The sequence below is a fragment of the Lepidochelys kempii genome, chromosome 3 (genome assembly GCF_965140285.1).
Source record: "Lepidochelys kempii isolate rLepKem1 chromosome 3, rLepKem1.hap1, whole genome shotgun sequence".
Taxonomy (NCBI): domain Eukaryota; kingdom Metazoa; phylum Chordata; order Testudines; family Cheloniidae; genus Lepidochelys; species Lepidochelys kempii.
In genome coordinates, this window is record NC_136382.1 from 132,821,761 (window position 1) to 132,841,025 (window position 19,265).

Consider the following 19,265-nt stretch of genomic DNA (forward strand, 5'->3'; position numbering starts at 1 on the left):
GCTCGCCCCAACCCTGCGGCACAAGGACACCAGAATGAGAGCTGCCTTTTTGGTAGAGAAACACGTGTCAATCACTGTGTGGAAGCTGGCAACTTCAGACTGCTACTGGTCAGTCGCAAATCAATTTGGAGTTGGGAAGTCGACTGTTGGGGCTGCGTTAATGCAAGTGTGCAGGGCAATTAGTTGCATCTTGCTACGAAGGACCATGACTCTGAGAAATGTGTGTATGAAATAGTGGACAGCTTTGCAGATATGGGTTTCCCTAACTGTGGAGGGATGATAGATGGCACACACATTCTAATTTTGACACCAGACCACCTTGCGACGGAGTACACCAATAGGAAGGGGTACTTCTCCATGGTGTTGTAGGTGCTTGTGGATCACTGGGCATTTCACTGATATCAACGCAGGATGGTCGGGAATGTACATGATGCACACATCTTCAGGAACACCGGCCTGTATAGAAAGCTACAAGTGGGGACTTTCTCTCCAGACCAGAAGATTACAGGGGGAAACGTTGAAATGCCCATAGTGATCCTGGGAGACCCGGCGTACCCCTTACAGTCATGGCTCATGAAACCTTACATGGAAAAACTGCACAGCAGTAACGAGTGGTTCAACAACAGTCTGAGTAGGTGCCGGATGACAGTGGAATGTGCCTTTGGCAGATTAAAGGCACAGTGACAGGTTAGACCTCAATGAGGATAATATTCCCATGGTCATAGCTGTGTGTTGTACATTGCATAATCTTTGTGAAGCTAAGGGTGAAAGGTTTGCTCAGGGGTAGAGTGTTGAGGCAGACCGTTTGGCTGCATATTTTGAGCAGCCAGATACCAGGGCTGTCAGAGGGGGGGCAATTTGAATCAGGGAGGCCTTGAGGCAACACTTTGAAAATGAGAACCAATAATGTATATCTCTGTGATTGGTGCTGCAATGGTATATTACATGTAGTTTTCCTAGGAAGCAATGGTGACATTTGGGGCCTTACATTCCAGTAAGCAAATGATTAAACTGCCTGCATATGTATTGGTAGTGCCTGCTATCTCAATTTGTAGGAAACAAATAAAGATGAGTTACCGTTCAAAAACTTTGCTTTTATTGCACAAGAAACAACACCCACACTTACACACAAGAAACAATATGCACAGGAAATAACATGCAAGCACACAAAAGAGGCTTGGTGGGAAAGGAGGTACCAGGGAAGGGCAAACTTTCAGAGCTGTGTGTAGGTCCAGCTATCCTTTTGAAAATTGTCCAAAGGGGTGGAGTGAAGGGGAAACTGAGAAGTCCCAGAAAGCGGAAAGGACTGTGCGGGCGGTGTTTGGGGGCGGGGGGGCACAGAAAAGAGTTTTGAATCTGCTGCAGGGGAGGGCAGGCATGCATCTGCTCAGTTTGGAGCATCTGCATTTGCTCCTCCATTACTTTAATCATCCGCTCAGTAGTGTCCTTAACAGACGCCTGATTTTCTTTTCTGTCCTGCCTTTCGGCTTCCCTCCACTCCTTGAGTTCCCTTTTCTCTTCATTGGAGAAGTTCAGTACCTCCCCGAACGTGTCTTCTTTGCTTGGTCTTGGGCACTTTCTTATCTGGCGGAGATACTTGGCCAATGTGTGTAGGGTGTTCCGCAAGGCCACATCTGCTGAAGCACAAAGAACAATGCACAGGAGCATGATAGTTAAGTTCACACACGGTATTGAAACATTTCAGTAAAATACACCTCTGGTAACATAACATCGCTTTCTCATTGACCCTTGGCAAGCACACATCTCAGCCAACACCCAAAGCATGGTGAGTGTTAGCTGGGTTGGGGGCACTACTTGATGGAAAAGAGCACTCTGCAAGGGTTGCGGTGCACCTGATTAGGAAAAAAATTCTAAAATTCTTCCATACTTTTCCACAGCAGGGGGTCATTATAATAGAAATCTCACTGCTGAGGGTAAGCAGGGAAGTGAGGGTACATCTACTACATGCTGTGGCTTCCACCATGGTCCCTATGCTGCTCCCCTGTTGTTAGCCCAAAACAGTTTAACTGTGGTCTACACAGATCAGAAGATGGGCTGTCTGCAGATTCCACCCCCTTCCGCATCTATCATCGAGTGATTTATTAAGACAGAGGTAGAATAAGATGTAAATCACAAATATTTATTATGCCACTAGTCTGTAAACTAGACAAGGACCCTCTTCAGACAACAAACTACATAAGCAAGACGCACTCGGTTGTTAACAGTTACCAGAGCATGAAGCTCAGAGCCTTTAAACCCCCTTAACCTATGGATGTAAAACAGAGGAAAACCACAATGGGTATTACAATACCATATCCTGAAGACAGGGACACAATGACAAAAACTCAGGATACCAACAGGGACAGTGGTGAAAATCAGGGGCGCTGGACACCAAACAGGAACTCAGGAACTGGGTATTTTTCTCCCTCTGGACAGGTCCTTTGGGCAGGTGGTCTCCCTCTTGGGCAGATCTTCTCCCTCAGATAGGACTTCAGTGCTTGCCCACGCAGTCTCTGCTTGACCTTGTAGTCCAGTGCAAGTATGTGCTCACTAATAGTGTGTAGCAGTTGAGTGCAAGTATGTTAATAGAGACCAAGAATCCAAAGCCCTATTGTAAGGGGACTGTTGCCCCCTTACTAACATTCAGTGGGGGTGTTTTAGTTGCTAGCTCCCAGTACTAAAAAGGGGGAAGGGTCGATGGGGAATCAGGACCCTGAGACTGACCGCCCCCAGGAACTATGGGGAGAGGCCAATGCTCCGGGTCAGCCTGAATGACCGGGTGGGCAGGCTAATCAGGGAGTCAGGAGGCCAGGGAGGTCCCATCCTCCATGTGAGCTGGAATTGCCTGGGTCAGACAAAGTGGGGCCAAGCTAAAGAGAAAGCAGGGGCCCAAACTAAGCTGGGGAGCAGAGCTGTGCCAGATCCAGGGGGACCAGAAAAGCAGCCCAGAGAGAGCAGACCTGTCCTGGGAGCAGAGCTGCAGCAACCAGAGGCAGAGGGGTCAAAGAAGCAGCCCAGGGAGCTGGAGGCAGAGCAGCAGCAGCAGTGCAGAGACAGAGTGGTGGAGCTGGGGCTGGAGCAGTCTGGAGTTGGGTGTGGTGAGCAGCTGGGGAGAGCGAGGGAGACCCTGGGCAGCGGGCCCAGCACAGGGAGACACCTCAGCCAAGAGGCTCGGTAGGCCAGGCTTGGATCATAACCCTGACAGGGCGAGGGCGACACTGGGAAGAAGGGTCCTACCACTTAGAGCCTGAGAGCGTGTGGCCGCCACCAGAGCAAGTGTCCAACCCACAGCATCCCTACAGCACAGCCAGGGCCTGAGAAGAAGGCCTGGGACTTACAAGGAACAGACTGTGAACTGCCCTGACATTCCAGAGACACTGTGATGTTCCCTGCCACAGAGTGGGTTGATGTGTTTCCTTTAACCTTTCCCATTTTTCCATATTCTTTTTAAAATTAATTGTTGATTAAATAACTTGAATTTGCTTTACATTGTATGTAATGGTCAGTGGGTCAGGGAAGTGCCCATTGCAGAGAGCGTACCCCTGAATGGGTTACCTTAGCCCCTGTCCTAGGTGACCACAGCAGGGTTGGGGGTCGAGCCCCCTAGGAATCCTGGGCCCAGCCTTGTTGGGGTTAGGAGGACTCTGCCAGACAGGAGAGTGGAAGGGGAGTCCTCAAGGGCAGGGAGGCCATTGGGTAAAGGAAGTGGGAGCAAGGACTCAGACCCTTTCGCTAGCCCTCTTCACCTTGGTAGTGCAGAAGCCAGGAAAGTTCCCCACAAGAGTGGGACTATTCCCCCGCTTACACTATGAGTCCTAGTCCCTCTGGGGCTCCTCGCAGCTAGCTGAACTGTGTGGGACCCTGGCTGTCATTCAGATGGACAGCCCTGAGTGACAGGCGTGCTACTCACTAAATAACCTGCATTTGCTAGGCAAATTATGGCTGTGACATGAGTCTAGCTGCCCTGACCTTTCCCTTCCTTGATTTGAAAAAGGCTGAAAGGGCACTAAATCATCTGAGGAGAAGGGTATCCAAGATGGAGGCTTAGCTGTCCTTTTACAACTCCAAGATGGACATTACATAAAACAGGTCAGAAACAGATTTTACCCAACACTGTGTGCTGCTTTGGTTCCTGCACAAGTGATTGCTGAATGGCGCGGGACATTTCCTACAATGGGGGAAAGAACAAAGCAGCTCTGCCAAGGAACCTTCGGCAGAGGATTACCAAGTACCTCTAGGAAACTTTCCTAGAGATCTCTCTGGAGGATTCCGGTGAGATCTTGGCGTGCATCAACACCCTGTTCTGCTGTACTTATTAGCTGTACCGGGGAATGTCTAGCATACAGAAACACAGCCAGCCTTGTACATTTCTATACCCTGAACCCACCTCTGCACTACACAAACCGCAGCCGCTTACCAGACGTCTCCTCTCCTGCTTCTTGCTCGCCAGAGAGCAACTGCTGAGACTGGCTAGACACCTCCGGAGTGGTGAACAGTTCTTGGCTGCCTGCCCCACCGGGCGACCCCGCCAGGAGCTCCACATCGTCATTCTAACCCCACCTCTTCATCAATGACTTAGTCCTCTGGGTTAGGTCCTCTTTCTGCTGCTTTCAGGCCTGCTGAAGTATCCACGGGGCTCTTGGTGGAGGAGGTGGGGTCGCCACTGAGGATCGCATTCAGCTCCTTATAGAACTGGCAGGTCTTAGGTGCAGCACCGGAGCGATGATTTGCCTCCCTCGCCTTATGGTACGCCTGCCTCAGCTCCTTTATCTTCACTCTGCACTGCTGCGCATCCTGATCACAGCCCTTTTCACACAAGCCTTGAGAAATCTGCCTGTAGGTATCAAAATTCCTACACTGCACAGCCTCATCTCCCCATATACTGAGCAGCTTCAGCAGCTCCACAGTGATCCAAGCGGGAGAGTGTTTGCTGTGATAAGCTGCAATGGTTACCTGGGAAGATGCGCTGAGACCTCTCCATGCCGAGCAAACAGGAAATGGAATTTCAAGAATTCCCGGGGCTTCTAAGGGGGAGGGGTGGATAGTTGTTTACCTGGCTGCAGGACAGTGGAATTCAAACTTCTGACCAGATGGGCATTGTGGAACACCTCCTGGAGGCCAATTAAAGCAATAAAATCAAGCGTGGTCTCTACGCTGGCACTTTGTCGACAGACATTTTGCACCAAAAGCCTTCTGTCTCATCAGGGTGGTTTTATTTCATCGCCAAAACAGGGCATTTTTGCCGCCAAAAGTCGCATTGCAGTGTGCATGCATCCACTGTTTTGTCGACAAAACTGTGTAGTGTAGACAAGGCCTCACCAGCAGAAGTTGGTCCAATAAAAGCTATTACCTCACCCTACTTGTCTCTCTATTAAAATTGTCATAACTCCAGGTTAACTGAATTTTTGCCCTCTCTATGATCTGCTAACAGCTACTACTTTAGGTCTCAAGCCTTTAGCTATCACCTCTCTGTGGGCGGGGACCTGCATCCTTCTCCCTTCAGATCAGCAGTTTGTTTGCGGCCTCCTAGCAATTCACCAGGGACCAGCACCTGCCGTTTGCTCTCTCTCAGGGGCAATGTCAGGGTTGCTAGTGACCAGCCAGCTTTTACAGAGCACAATACATTTATTTTAGGACAGTAACATTTAATATAAAATAAAACAATAAAGAGTGTACATGCATACTAAGTTTACTATCTTCTACAATGACAGGTTTCAGAGTAACAGCCATGTTAGTCTGTATTCGCAAAAAGAAAAGGAGTACTTGTGGCATCTTAGAGACTAACCAATTTATTTGAGCATTAGCTTTCGTGAGCTACAGCTCACTTCATCGGATGCATACTGTGGAAAATACAGTATGCATCCGATGAAGTGAGCTGTAGCTCACGAAAGCTTATGCTCAGATAAATTGGTTAGTCTCTAAGGTGCCACAAGTACTCCTTTTCTTTTTATCTTCTACAATGAGACCCTGGTAGGTTCTAGTCCTTCAAACCCTTCCGGCAGGATTTTGCCCTCTTGGTTACAAACTCATGACATTTTTTAAATCAAAATGAGGGTCCTCTCAGCTATTTCTTGTCTCCTGGGTATCTTGAATTCAGTCTGAACTAGTATATGCAATTAACTGCATAGGATGGTACTTCTCTGAAGTTGTTTACCTGTCTCAGGATCTGCAATAATCACATCCCATTGATTTTAGTTCCTGGGTGAAGCTCAGTAACCTTCCCCCATGGAGTTAGAATACTGTCCAAAGTTCACAAAGATACATATAACATTTACAGATACAAAAGTGTATTATTAATCCCAGCGGCTAGCATCTGGCACATCTGAATCTAATAACTTTTTGGAGTTTCCATGCTTCCTAGGTCACTCATCTGTCACAAGAATTACTTAGTTTAACATACGGTAGTGAATTCTACAGATTATATATGTTTCTTAAAATAGTAAATTTTAAATAGATAAAATATTTAAAAAAATTTCATTGCATTCCCTCATTATTGTTTGTTTATTTAGAGGATAAATAGGAAGCACAATATTGCCCTTCTCCAACTCGTTATTTCTTTTTTATATACTTTTATCATATCTCCTCCTAGTCGTCTCTCTAAGTAAATCTCTCGCTGATGATCGCTGTCTTCCAGCCTCCTGTGCCTCTAATATTTACATTGGCTTTTTCTACCTTTTCTGTTTCTACTACATCATTTTTGAGTTGAGGTGGCAAAAGCCACACACTACATGTTAATAAAGTGAACACTCCTCCACCCATTCCCTTCCCTTGAGAAGTAATACAGGACTTGAGACAATAACAAGCAGTGATGCTGAAGTGCATTATTGTACTTGGATGTATGGTGTTGACAGAGTGCCGCCCTTTGCTTCAGACACTGAACAGAGTTTCCATCTCCCTGTTTTTCTAAGCAATTGTTACAGTGAATGCTGAAGACTGCATCCCACTTTTGAAAGAATGTGTTAATTTTAGTGTTCTAGCCCACATTCCCCACCGCATTCCTGCCACTGTAGATTAATATATCACACATGGAAAAGATGTAAAAGGATGTTACTATGCAAATGTTGTTGTCAGTATTTTCTTTCTTAGGGCTTGATCCTAAGACTCCTTTCTTGCCTGGGCCCCAGTTGTTGCACTGGGACTGCTTGGCTGAGTAAGGATTACTGAATAAGGATTTGCACGTTTAGGCCCTAAATTTAGGTATTTTCTAGTTGCTCTAAAGCTCCTTGGAAACCTATACATGAAAAACACAAAGAATATTTTTTTTAAAACCCCATCAATGATGTATTGTAATATAAACCCAAAAGCTGCATTAAATATGAAGTCACACATGGTCTGGTTCCATATCTTTTACACAGTCCAAACTCCCTTTGACTTGTGAGACTTGTCTATGTGAGGAATATGGGATTGGGCTCCTAATATCCAGTGGTATAAGGATAGTACTATTTGGCTTTTTTTCATCTTCAGAACACTTTACAAACATTAACCTCTGTAGGTAAACCTCTTAACAGCCTATGAGATAGGTAAATAAATATTTTGTACCCGTTATACAGATGAGGAAATTGGCAGAAGTGGTAAGAGCAAAATTCTAAATCCTTACTTCCATTGACTTCAGTGGGAGTTCTTGAGTAAAGACTACAGGATATGGCTGTAAGTAACTGCCCTAAGGTCATGGACAGACTTATTATTAAAGTTAGGAATAGAATTTAGGAGATTCCTAGCTCCTAGTCCTTGACTTACATCACTAGGTATGACTGATGTATACTGTGTTGGTCAATGAGAGCAATGGAAGGTTGGGAAATAGAGTTGGGATCAGATGAGCTGTTTGAATCAGGCAAATCAGAGAAAGAGGAGAAGGTTGCTGGATTTTTGAATCTTCAGGATTTTTATTACGTATGGAAAAGGCTTTCTTTTGTAGCTGGACAAGTTATCGTAATGAATAATGGTAGCCACTATGGAGATAGCAAAAGGAATGCTGAGTTTATTTAGAATATAACTAGTGTAAAATAGCAGTAATATGATTAGCTAAAGAAATTTAAGTTAGTCGTTTGTTCCCCTATCTCTTTCATTTAGTTTTGTTGAAAGATATCATTTGACATCCCTGATGATTAAAGTCCAGAATTTATCCACAGAACAGATATGGCACAGGTACTTGCAGAGTCTAATCCGCAAGCTTCTATCCTGGTCTAGAGGGACCATCTCTAGATGTAGGTTAAGCCTCCATTCAGCCCATGGCTTCTCTACTTAGGCTGTTAATAAGGCTGCCAATAAGCACCAGTTCTGACAGTGTAGGTTGTGATGTGGACACACTGTTTTTCACATAATTACCAAACAGCCGTCTGATGGTAATGACTTTAAGTTCATACTAGCATTGGACATATTCACACTTCCTAGAGAGGAAAGATTCCTTGTGTAATTACCAATCCCCTGAGCCATCCTGTGCCCATAGAGAGAGAGCACACTTTGACAGAAATCATTAAAAAAATTGATTTATTTTGGAGAGTTGAGAAAGAAAATGGCTCCCAGTTTCTTCTGGTACATTTGTAGTAACCCTGGCCTAGCTGTGGTGCAGCAGTTCAGAATGCTGTCCTGGGGGAAGAGACAGCCAGAGAAAAGGGGGGCTCAGAATCTGCCCGAATGGGCAGTTGGAAGGTGGTTCATAAAAATGGAGGTGATAAGATGCAGCATTGGGTAAAAATGGATTTTGCTGAGGAAGCTGGACCATGTGCAAAGCACAGAGCATATGACCGGTGAGGTGGACCATTAGGACATTGACAGAGGGAATACAGTTTGGCTGTCTGGGGAATGAGTGTGGCCTTCTGGGTGAGGAGCTGTTGTTTGCGGATGGAAAGGAGTCTTCGGATCAAGCCCTAAGAAAGGGCTGGAAAGAACTGTGGTTAGGGTTGCCAACTGTCTAATCACACAAAAACATAAGAACATAAGAATAGCCCTACTGGGTCAGACCAAAGGTCCATCTAGCCCAGTATCCTGTCTTCCGACAGTGACCAGTGTCAGGTGCCCCAGAGGGAATGAAAAGAACAGGTAATCATCAAGTGATCCATCCCCTGTCGCTCATTCCCAGCTTCTGGCAAACAGAAGCTAGGGACACCATTCCTGCCTGTCCTGGCGAATGGCCATTGATGGACCTATCCTCCATGAATTTATCTAGTTCTTTTTTGAACCCAGTTATGGTATTGACCTTCACAACATCCTCTGGCAAGGAGTTCCATAGGTTGACTGTGCATTGTGTGAAGAAATACTTCCTTTTCTTTATTTTAAACCTGCTGCCAATTAATTTCATTTGGTGACCCCTAGTTCTTGTGTTATGAGAAGCAGTAAACATTTCCTTATCTACTTTCTGTACATCAGTCATGATTTTATATTGATCATATCTCCCCTTAGCTGTCTCTTTTCCAAGCGGGAAAGTCCCAGTCTTATTAATCTCTCCTCATATGGAAGCCGTTCCATACCCCTAATAATTTTTGTTGCCCTTTTCTGAACCTTTTCCAATTCCAATATATCTTTTTTGAGATGGGATGATCACATCTGCACACAGTATTCAAGGTGTGGGCATACCATGGATCTATATAGAGGCAACATGATATTTTCTGTCCTATTTTCTATCCTCTTCTTAATTATTCCCAGCATTCTGTTCTCTTTTTTGACTGCCACTGAACATTGAGTGGATGGTTTCAGAGAACTATCCACAATGACTCCAAGATCTCTTTCTTGAGTGGTAACAGCTAATTTAGACCCCATCATTTTATATGTATAGATGGGATTATGCTTTCCAATGTGCATTACTTTACATTTATCAACATTAAATTTCATCTGCCATTTTGTTGCCCAGTCACCTAGTTTTGAGAAATGCTTTTATAGCTTTTCACACTCTGCCTGGGTCTTAACTATCTTTAGTTATTTTGTATCATCTGCAAATTTTGCCACCTCACTGTTTACCCCTTTTTCCAGATCATTTATGAATATGTTGAATAGGACTGGTCCCAGAATAGACCCCTGAGGGACACCACTATTTACCTCTCTCCATTCTGAAAATTGGCCATTTATACCTTACCCTTTGTTTCCTGTCTTTTAACCAGTTACCAATCTATGAGAGCACCTTCCCTTTTATCTCGTGGTAGCTTACTTTGCTTAAGAGCCTTTGGTGAGGGACCTTGTCAAAGGCTTTCTGAAAATCTAAGTACACTATATCCACTGGATCCCCTTGTTCCACATGCTTGTTGACCCCCTCAAAGAATTCTAGATTGGTGAGGCACGATTTTCCCCTTACTAAAACCATGTTGACTCTTCCTCAACAAATTATGTTCATCTATATGGCGGACAATATTGTTCTTTATTACAGTTTCAACCAGTTTGCCCTGTACTGAAGTCAGGCTTACAGGCCTATAATTGCCGGGATCACCTCTGGAGCCCTTTTTAAAAATTGGCGTCACATTAGCTATCCTCCAGCCATCTGGTACAGAAGCTGATTTAAATGATAGGTTACAGACTACAGTTAGTAGTTCTGTAATTTCACTTTTGAGTTCCTTCAGAACTCTTGGGTGAATACCATCTGGTCCTGGTGACTTATTGCTGTTTAATTTATCAGTTTGTTCCAAAACCTCCTCTAATGATACCTCAACCTGGGACAGTTCCTCAGCTCTGTCACCTAAAAGGAATGGCCCAGGTTTGGGAATCTCCCTCGCATCCTCAGCCATAAAGAGCAATGCAAATAATTCATTTAGTTTCTCCGCAATGGCCTTATTGTCCTGGAGTGCTCCTTTAGCACCTCGATCGTCCAGTGGCCTCACTGGTTGTTTAGCAGGGTTCCTGCTTCTGATGTACTTTAAAAAATGTGCTATTACTTTTTGAGTCTTTGGCTAATTGTTCCTCAAATTCTTTTTTGGCCTTCCTAATTGTATTTTTACGTTTCATTTGCCAGTGTTTATGCTCCTTTCTATTTTTGTCACTGGGATTTAATGTCCACTTTTTAAAGGATGCCTTTTTGCCTCTCATTGCTTCTTTTACTTTGTTGTTTAGCTACGGTAGCTCTTTTTTGGTTCTCTTACTATGTTTTTTAATTTGGGGTATACATTGAAGTTGAGCTCATTTGTGTGTAGTTCCCCTTTCTGAAATTAAATGCTACAGTGTCGGGTTGCTGTGGTGTTTTTCCTGCCACAGGGATATTAAATCTAATTATATTATGGTCACTATTACCAAGCAGTCCAACTATATTCACCTCCTGGACCAGATCCCGTGCTCCACTTAGGACAAAATCAAGAATTGCCTGTCCTCTGGTGGGTTCCAGGACCAGCTGCTCCAAAAAGCAGTCATTTAAGGTGTCAAGAAACTTTATCTCTGCATCCTGTCTTGAGGTGACATGTACCCAGTCAATATGGGGATAATTGAAATCTCCCCATTATTATTATTGAGTTTTTTATTTTAATAGCCTCTCTAATCTCTCTGAGCATTTCACAATCACTATCCCCATCCTCGTCAGATGGTCGGTAATATATCCCTACCACTATATTCTTATTATTAGAGCATGTAATTTCTATCCACAGAGATTCTGTGGTACAGTTTGATTCATTTACGATTTTTACTTCATTTGATTCTACGCTTTGTTTCACATATAATGAAAGCACCCCCACCAGCATGACCTGTTCTGTCCTTCCGATATATTTTGTACCCTGGTGTTACTGCAGTGGTTCCCAAACTGGGGTTTGCAAACCCCTGAGGGTTCGCAGAACGGTACAGGGGGTTCACCGGAAAAATGTCACTAATGGTGGCCAGAGAACCCCGGGCACTGGAGGCAGCAGATGGGAACTGGTTGCAGGGCAGACAGCCTGAGCCCAAGGGAGAGCGGGGCCTGGCAGTTGTGGCTGGCAGCCCGAGTCCCGGCGGTCAGCGGGATGTGCAGCCGGAGCTCAGTTGGCTGGGGCGGTCAATGGGGTCTAGCAGCAGGAGCCCCATGGAGTGCAGAGTGCGGAGGAAATTTAAACTTAAATCTGTGGAAATATTCATTTTTAGGAGGGGGTTCACAAGATTTTACAATTTAGTGAAAGGGGTTTGCGGGCTGTTAAAGTTTGGGAACCACTGTATTACTGTGTCCCATTGATTTACCATTATTCCACCAAGTTTCTGTGATGCCCATTATGTCAATATCCTCATTTAATACGAGGCACTCTAGTTCTCCCATTTTATTATTTAGAATAGCATTGGTATATAAGCATTCTAAAAACTTGTCTCCTTGTAGCTGTCTACCATTACACGATGTAATTGAATGGGACTCTTTTTTATTTGATTGTTTCTGATCAGGCCCTGCCTGTATTTTATTGTTTTCCAGCCTCTCGTCCTCACTAGGACATAGAGATTCTCTATTAATAGATCCTCCCCTAAGGGATGTCCAAACCACATGCTCCTCCTCACCCAAACACCCTTTCAGCGGACCCTTCCCTGCCCCTTCCCCAAGGCCCTGCCCACTCCACCCCTCTCCCTCCGACACTCACTCTCCCTCACCCTCACTCACTTTCACAGGGCTGGGGCAGGGGGTTGGGGTGCAGGAGGGATTATGGGATGGGGCCGAGGGGTTCGGAGAGTGGGAGGGGGGGCTCTGGACTGAGCCTGGGGCAGGGGGTTGGGGTGCAGAAGGGGATGCAGGGTCAGAGCTATGGGAGGGAGTTTGGGTGCAGGAGAGGGCTCAGGGCTGGGGCAGGGGGTTGGGGTGTGGGAAATAGTTCGGGGTGTGGGCTCCGGCCGGGTGGTGCTTACCTCGGGCGGCTCCTGGAAGCAACCGGCGTTTCTGGCTCCTAGGCTTAGGGGTGGCCAGGCAGCTCTGCACGTTGCCCGTGCCTGCAGGCCCCCCTCCGGTTCCCGGGCCAATGTGAGCTGCTGAGTCGGCGCTTGGGGAAGGGGCAGTGCGCAGAGCTGCCTGGCTGCCCTTACACCTAGTAGCCAGAGGGACATGCCGAATGCTTCCGGGAGCCGTGCAGAGCCATGGCAGGTAGGGAGCCTGCCTTATCCCCACTGTGCTGCCAACCAGACTTTTAGCGGCCTATTAAAATCTACCAGTTTGGTTTCAGTAGCCACCAGATTGGTTTCAGTAGTTAGGAGATCAATTTAGATTCTGGGAGGGTTGGCAACCCTAGGTGTGGTCATCACAGAGTTGAAGCAAAGGAGCATCATAAGTCGGAGAATGGTGAAGGTGGGACAACTGGGGTGAAGCAGGACTTTGCAGCCAGGGAGAGGAGGAGTTGATTACCTCTTGGAGTGACACAGCGTGGTGTTGAAAAATGTCTTTTATTGTGGTGGTAACTTAGGTTTTATTATTTTCCTAAGCGAGTACTGGATTTTAATATAATAGAAATAATAGAGTAATAATATAATATAAAATATTGTTCCTGACAAATTTCTGTTTTTTTCCTTAACCTTAAATTTTAAACTTTATTATCTCCATTGTGTTGGTTTGCCTCTGCCTCTCCTCACAGTAGGCAAAGCTGAGCTGAGGCCTGGGTCACTGAACATGTTCCCACCTGTTTTAGTTCCTCAGCATCACAAGAAAATTATTGGATAAATTAGATGGAATACAGACAAGAAAATAAAGTGGACTATCTGGAGATTGGGAGAAATTAAATTATGTACAGCAGTGACTAGAAATATATGCATTACAATTTAATAGGAAGATTTAGAAAGGGCTTCTATATTAATAGAGACAGCTTGAAGGATAGTTTTATTGGCTAAAATAATAGCTGGCCCAATTATGATTAACAGATGCTTTTAGCTGAAATAAAGGGATATATGTGATAAATAAATGCAATGAGTTCTAAGCATTATAGTTAATTTTATATAGTTAAAATAAGCCTCCTTGATGCATCTGGTGATAGTCTTACAATAGCTGGGTGCGATGTATAATTCATTTACCAAGAGATAATCTATGTGAGTGTATGTAACAGACAGCAGTGGTATTTTTGTCTGTTTATATGTACATTGTATTGCATCACTGAGGAAGGCAGTGCATCAAGGAGGCTGGGAAAAGCAAGCAAGCCTTCACCTAAAATTTCAGTTCAAATCCAGTTTCCTCAAAGATGGCCAGTGCCTGTTTGCCTAATGTTGTACACTAGGTTCCATCCACTGCTATTGTTTCCCAAGTGACAGTATGAGTGCGGAGGCAGCCCCTTCTAGTGGTTAGAGTCTATAACGTTGGCCCTGCCTAGCGGTAAAAGTCTGTGGTGGCAGCCCTGCCAAGCAGCAGTGGGTAGGGGTAACCAGGCCCTCCAAGTCCACTGGCATCTGACCCAGGTGTTGTCTTGGGTGCTGTAAGGAAGACACCCGCTATCTGTGGTCTAGCTAACACCCTTCCCCAGGGTCTCTTCCTATCGCTTTTTCCCTCATTGGGGCACATTGTGGCTTGTGGTTGTCCCTTGCAATGCAGTCAAGGGCCTCTGAAGGCTGGAAAGTCCCAGCTTCATGCAGCAGTGCTCCTCCTACAGATACTCTCCTGGCGTAACCCCTCCATAACAGTGAGTGCAGGTCTGTCTCTCTCCACATGCCACCCTGCTGTACTGAAGAGATTCCCTGGCTGGCCCCAGAGTTGTTCTGCACTCCTGTCTTTCCAGTGTGATATTTAGCTACCCCATTATAGTCATGTTAGGTAATTGCTTGATGATTGTCTTTAAAGCCAAGGGTGTTGACTGCCACACTGATATGAACCTTTACAATAATAATTTTTTTTTTTGCTTTGTTATTTTTTCCATTGGAACTCTAAAATCTGATAAGTAGAGCTTGGGAAAATGTAAGAGCAGTAAATTACTTATGATCTGCAAAATTTTTCAGAAGTGGTAAAGTACATTAAATGTAAAGTATTGTTTGCTTTCATATCCCTTTTCTCCTCTCTCTATCCCCCATACTACCTACTGTCCTGTGCTTTGGCTTTTCACAGTCTTTCTGGCAGATCCAGTTATATTTTTGAACCTGGAAGTTGTGACCCAGGGTCTTGGTGCCAAATGGCAAAAGGCACAGGAGCTGCATATGGTTTTATAGGAATATTCTGGGTTGGATATATGCATAATAGTTCACCGAAGGGTAACATGTGAGGTCTCTGCTGAGAGCCAGTGGCTCACCGGTCATCATAATCTTTGCAAAATGTACTTTTAATATGTAAGGAATTATGAATCTATACTAAAAATTGTGATCTTAAGATCTTGGAGTTTAGGCAGGTCACCAAGAGGTGATGTACCTCGGAAATGTTCCTTTCAGGCAGGAGATAACTGATATCTATTTTCCTGTCTGGTCATTTGGGTATTATCTACTGTCATACAGCATGGACAGAAGGCAGCAGGAGAGTGATATAGGAGGAATATGTAAGTCCCAGGATGAGGAGAAGCCTTATTCCCTGTAGAGGGAAGAAAGGTTTCTATAGATTAATTAAAAGCACCTGAAGCCAGTTAGAGCACCTGAAGCCAGTCATCTGTTAAAAACTCCCTGCTTCAATCAGCCAGAAGAAGGAGTTGGAGCAGAGTGGTTTGGAGTTGGAGCAAAGAGCAGTTTGAAGGAGTTGAAGTAGAGGAGAGTTTGGAGAAGTGCCATGGCTGGCTAAAAGACCAAGACCCTAGGTAAAGAGATACCCGGCTTGTGCAGAGAGAGGGCAGGAAGCCCCACAAGCTGAAGAGCAGGAGGGGAAGTAGCTGAGGGGAAGGAAGCATTAGTTCAAGTGGTTTGCCACTATCCCTAGGGCCCCTGGGCTGGGACCTGGAGTAGACGGTGGGCCCGGGTCCCTCCCTCTCCACTACCCTTCTCTGGGTTACTAGTGGGACAGTAGATACCCTAGTTCAGGGGCAGGAAACTGCACCCTGAACCCCACCCCCCAAGAAGAGGAAGCGTGGGACCCATCATAATCATGCCAGCAATTTGCCACAGTACTGTATGTCTATATGCATACTGAACCCCTCCGGGCTAAATAAGAGATTGCAAAATCTACAAGATGAAATGAACAGCAGGAGGTGTCCTTTTTATGAAAAAAGGCAAAGGACTGTTCTGGTATATCCAGTGGGGGCAAAGAAACACACTGAATCCTTCATGTAGGAGGCAAGCTGACAGCATGTCAGCCTCATGAAAGGAGGGTCACAGCCAAGGCTGGGTATAAAACACTGAAAGGAGTTTGCGTGAACCAAACTCTACAAGACATGAGTGTTAATTAAGTCTGGGATCTAGAATGTGTGTTATGATTTTATTTTATATGTTGCCATTTGTTTCAAATATTTCTCCTGGCTATCGCTTGAATCTCAGTGCTTTGTTAAATAAACTTATAAGATTTCACTATAAACATATCTAAGTGCTGTGTGTTAAGTGGAGAGGTGATCTGAGGTGGAACTCCACTGCCCACCCATAGTAGTATAGTAGAATTTGATGTTTCCAGTGAAGAAGGGGTATAGGAAGTTATTTCTGAGAAACAAATTACCTGTACACTTTGTGTTACTGACTCTTAAAATCCCAAACCTCTGTTTACCTGAATTCCACTGGTTACCAGATACCATTATTGAAAATGGGCCATTGGGGCAAAGTTCATAATCTTGGCCTTCTACTTAAACACAGTCACAATATCTACTTCTGAAACATTGTCTGTGTTAGTTCTCTCATGTGGATAGCTAATAATACAATACTGTTTTCTCGTTTTTATATTGGAATGTGTGGCAAAGCCAATGAATTCTGATACACGGCTTTACAGAGGTACTTTTTATTAAATTTTTTTTACCTTATGGTAGAATGTTATGTCATGTCTGGAAATCAAGAACATTTGAAGCCCTATTTAAATTGCCTTTATATTTTTTCATGAATGAATTATATATCGTGACTGTCTGCCTTAATTTAGGTTTGTGCAAGTCAGAAACTATGCAGTACTTTGAGGAGAAAAGTGAGTGATATTGAGACCCAACTACCAGCTTTACTTGAAGCCAAAATGCTTGCTGTATCAGGTAAGGTTTACGTGATAAGAGATATGATGGTAATGACTTTAAGTTCATACTAGCATTGTGCATATTCACACTGATTTCCTAGAGAGTAAAGATTCCTTGTGTAATTACCACAATGTCTTAGAAAATGTTTTGTGAGGGGGATATGTAATAATCCTACTGAGAATGTGGTATCTTCAGCATAGTCCAAATGTATAAATATGTGATGGGTAGATTTCCTGACTCTTACACGTTAAAAGTACCTATCACTCTTCAGTATCAGAAGAGCCTTACAAATAACAAAAAGTATAATAATTATATGGATGGATTTTAAATGACACCATAAAACGGAATACAATAATTGGTAGCTTCTGCTGTTTAGATTATTAAACAACTAATGTTGGCAGCAAAAGAGCAATTTGGTCCGTGGATGCACTCGTGCCTATTATTTACAACCAGTAAAACACTGAAATGTGAATACAGAGCCTGATTCATAACAGGGTTACGTGCCACTTATTTGGGATTACTGCACCATTTACTAAGGAAAAAAGACAAAGCATAATTTTGTTTCTAAGTTAAAGAGCTGGCTTTTGTAGTTCAGCAAGTCTTTCCTACGCATGTAAGTAGATACCTCTCCATTAGGCACCTGCTACAGAGGACAAGCCAAAGTAGAGGAGGTATGGATTCAGGCACAAAATGTATTCAGTCTTGCACCAAATTAAAGAAAGAGGCCAGTGTGTATTTTATATATGCCAAAAGGACACACCTGACCTGTGCTGTGGCTATTTACTCTCTTAATTAGAAGCTATAGTGCTATTTACAAAAGCATACATAATTTTAGAATAAAGTATCATGAGGCATCACATGTACTGCTTTCTACAGTTGAATAATGTAAAACTTGAATGCAGACTTCAGGATCAAACAAAATCCAAATGCAAATAATTAGGGCCCTGATCCTACAAGATGCCAAGCATCCTCAATTTCCACAATCTTCCATGAGTCTCTTAAAGACTAGAACCCCTTGTGTTTTGCTTGGGTAAGGATTGCAAGGTCAGAGCTGTAATGGATTTTCTTGTGCATACATTAAAGAAACACAGATCTGTGTATTTTTTGGAACCGTGCACCAGATTCACCAGTATTCTCCAGCTGCTTTGCGCAAAGTAGCCAGACACCAGATTTACAGTTCTTGGTGTTGCGAGAGTGAAGAAGCCATAAAGAATTGGTGCATCAGATTTTGACACTTTCAGGAAATAAAATGTGTTCACCATGTGAAATCTTCTGTAGCAAAGCATTTTGTACTAGTTTTTAAAAGAGGTTGCTTAGGGTTCAGCAAGGGATGCAAGAGACAATTTAATGCCTCTGTAAACTGTCTTCTCAGTGCTATAAATATGTTGCTGTTGCATGCCTTTTTAGGAGTGACTGCTTTCACTTTGGCCCTCTGAAAAGCTCTTCTAGTCCAAGAGTATATCAAGGATTTTATAAAGTGTTCCTTCATTTTCCCCTTCCCAGATGTCTATATTTTGCTTTCATATGCTGGCAGGAATGATAACTGTTAACCTCTGACAAAACAGAAGCAAATTATTCTGAAGTTTGTTCGTCGACAGAATAATCTGTTTGGGTGCAATCTTGCAATCCTTACTGAGACAAAACTCCCATTTACTTCAGTGGAAGTTTTCCATGAGTAAGGATTATGGGCTCCAGTTCTGTAAATTCATGCGGTTCTCTTCCATTGGCTCTTTTTGTTTTTCTGCACTGGCAGTGTTTGTTTGGTATGTGTGATTCATGTGACTTGACTTGTTTGTATTTCTTTGTTACTAGTGGGGTTTTGAAGATTAAGTAATTTTTTTTGAAGGTGTAATAAAACTTCATAAAAGGACAGAAACCTGACTGCGGTTGCAAATGTCCAGACATGAGCCATCTAAGTAGGGAGGAGTTCAGGCCCCCTGAGATTTTTCTTTACGCAGTTGTGCCCTAAGGAAAAGCAAGAAGAGTAGAAGTAGAAAGTGAAAAGCTTATGACGCTGTCAGTCTGAGGAGTATCTTTATATTGCAGGTTAGGAGGAGTTTTATTTTCTGAATATGAGCCAGTTCCTGCAAAGTGCTGAGCCTGGTGTAAACCACAGATCCCACTGAATTCAGTGGGAGGTGCTGTGTTGCCTTCGCATCCTCTGAAGTCACTGGGAGAAGTTGAGGGCACTCAGCACAGCATCTTGGCAAGATTATGCCCTATGTGATGTGTTGCTACAGTTTTCTTTCTTTTTTACCATGGAGTAACAAGGATCTGTGAGCAACAGAGTGAGACAATTTAAAGTAGAGAGGAAGCAAC

The 19,265-nt window shown here is 44.0% G+C and overlaps 1 protein-coding gene across 14 annotated transcripts in view; it reads left to right on the forward strand.

The window, feature by feature from the left end:
• Window positions 1–19,265, forward strand: part of DISC1 (DISC1 scaffold protein) — a 383,371-nt gene that overhangs the window by 170,775 nt on the left and 193,331 nt on the right. For all 14 annotated transcript variants that reach the window (XR_012158151.1, XR_012158148.1, XR_012158149.1 and 11 more), the window contains one exon: window positions 16,862–16,964. Coding sequence is in view for 9 of the 14 variants with exons in the window: in XM_073338073.2 (XP_073194174.1) it covers window positions 16,862–16,964 (103 nt within the window). In the remaining 5 variants the exon portion in view is untranslated. The remainder of the gene's footprint in view (window positions 1–16,861; window positions 16,965–19,265) is intronic.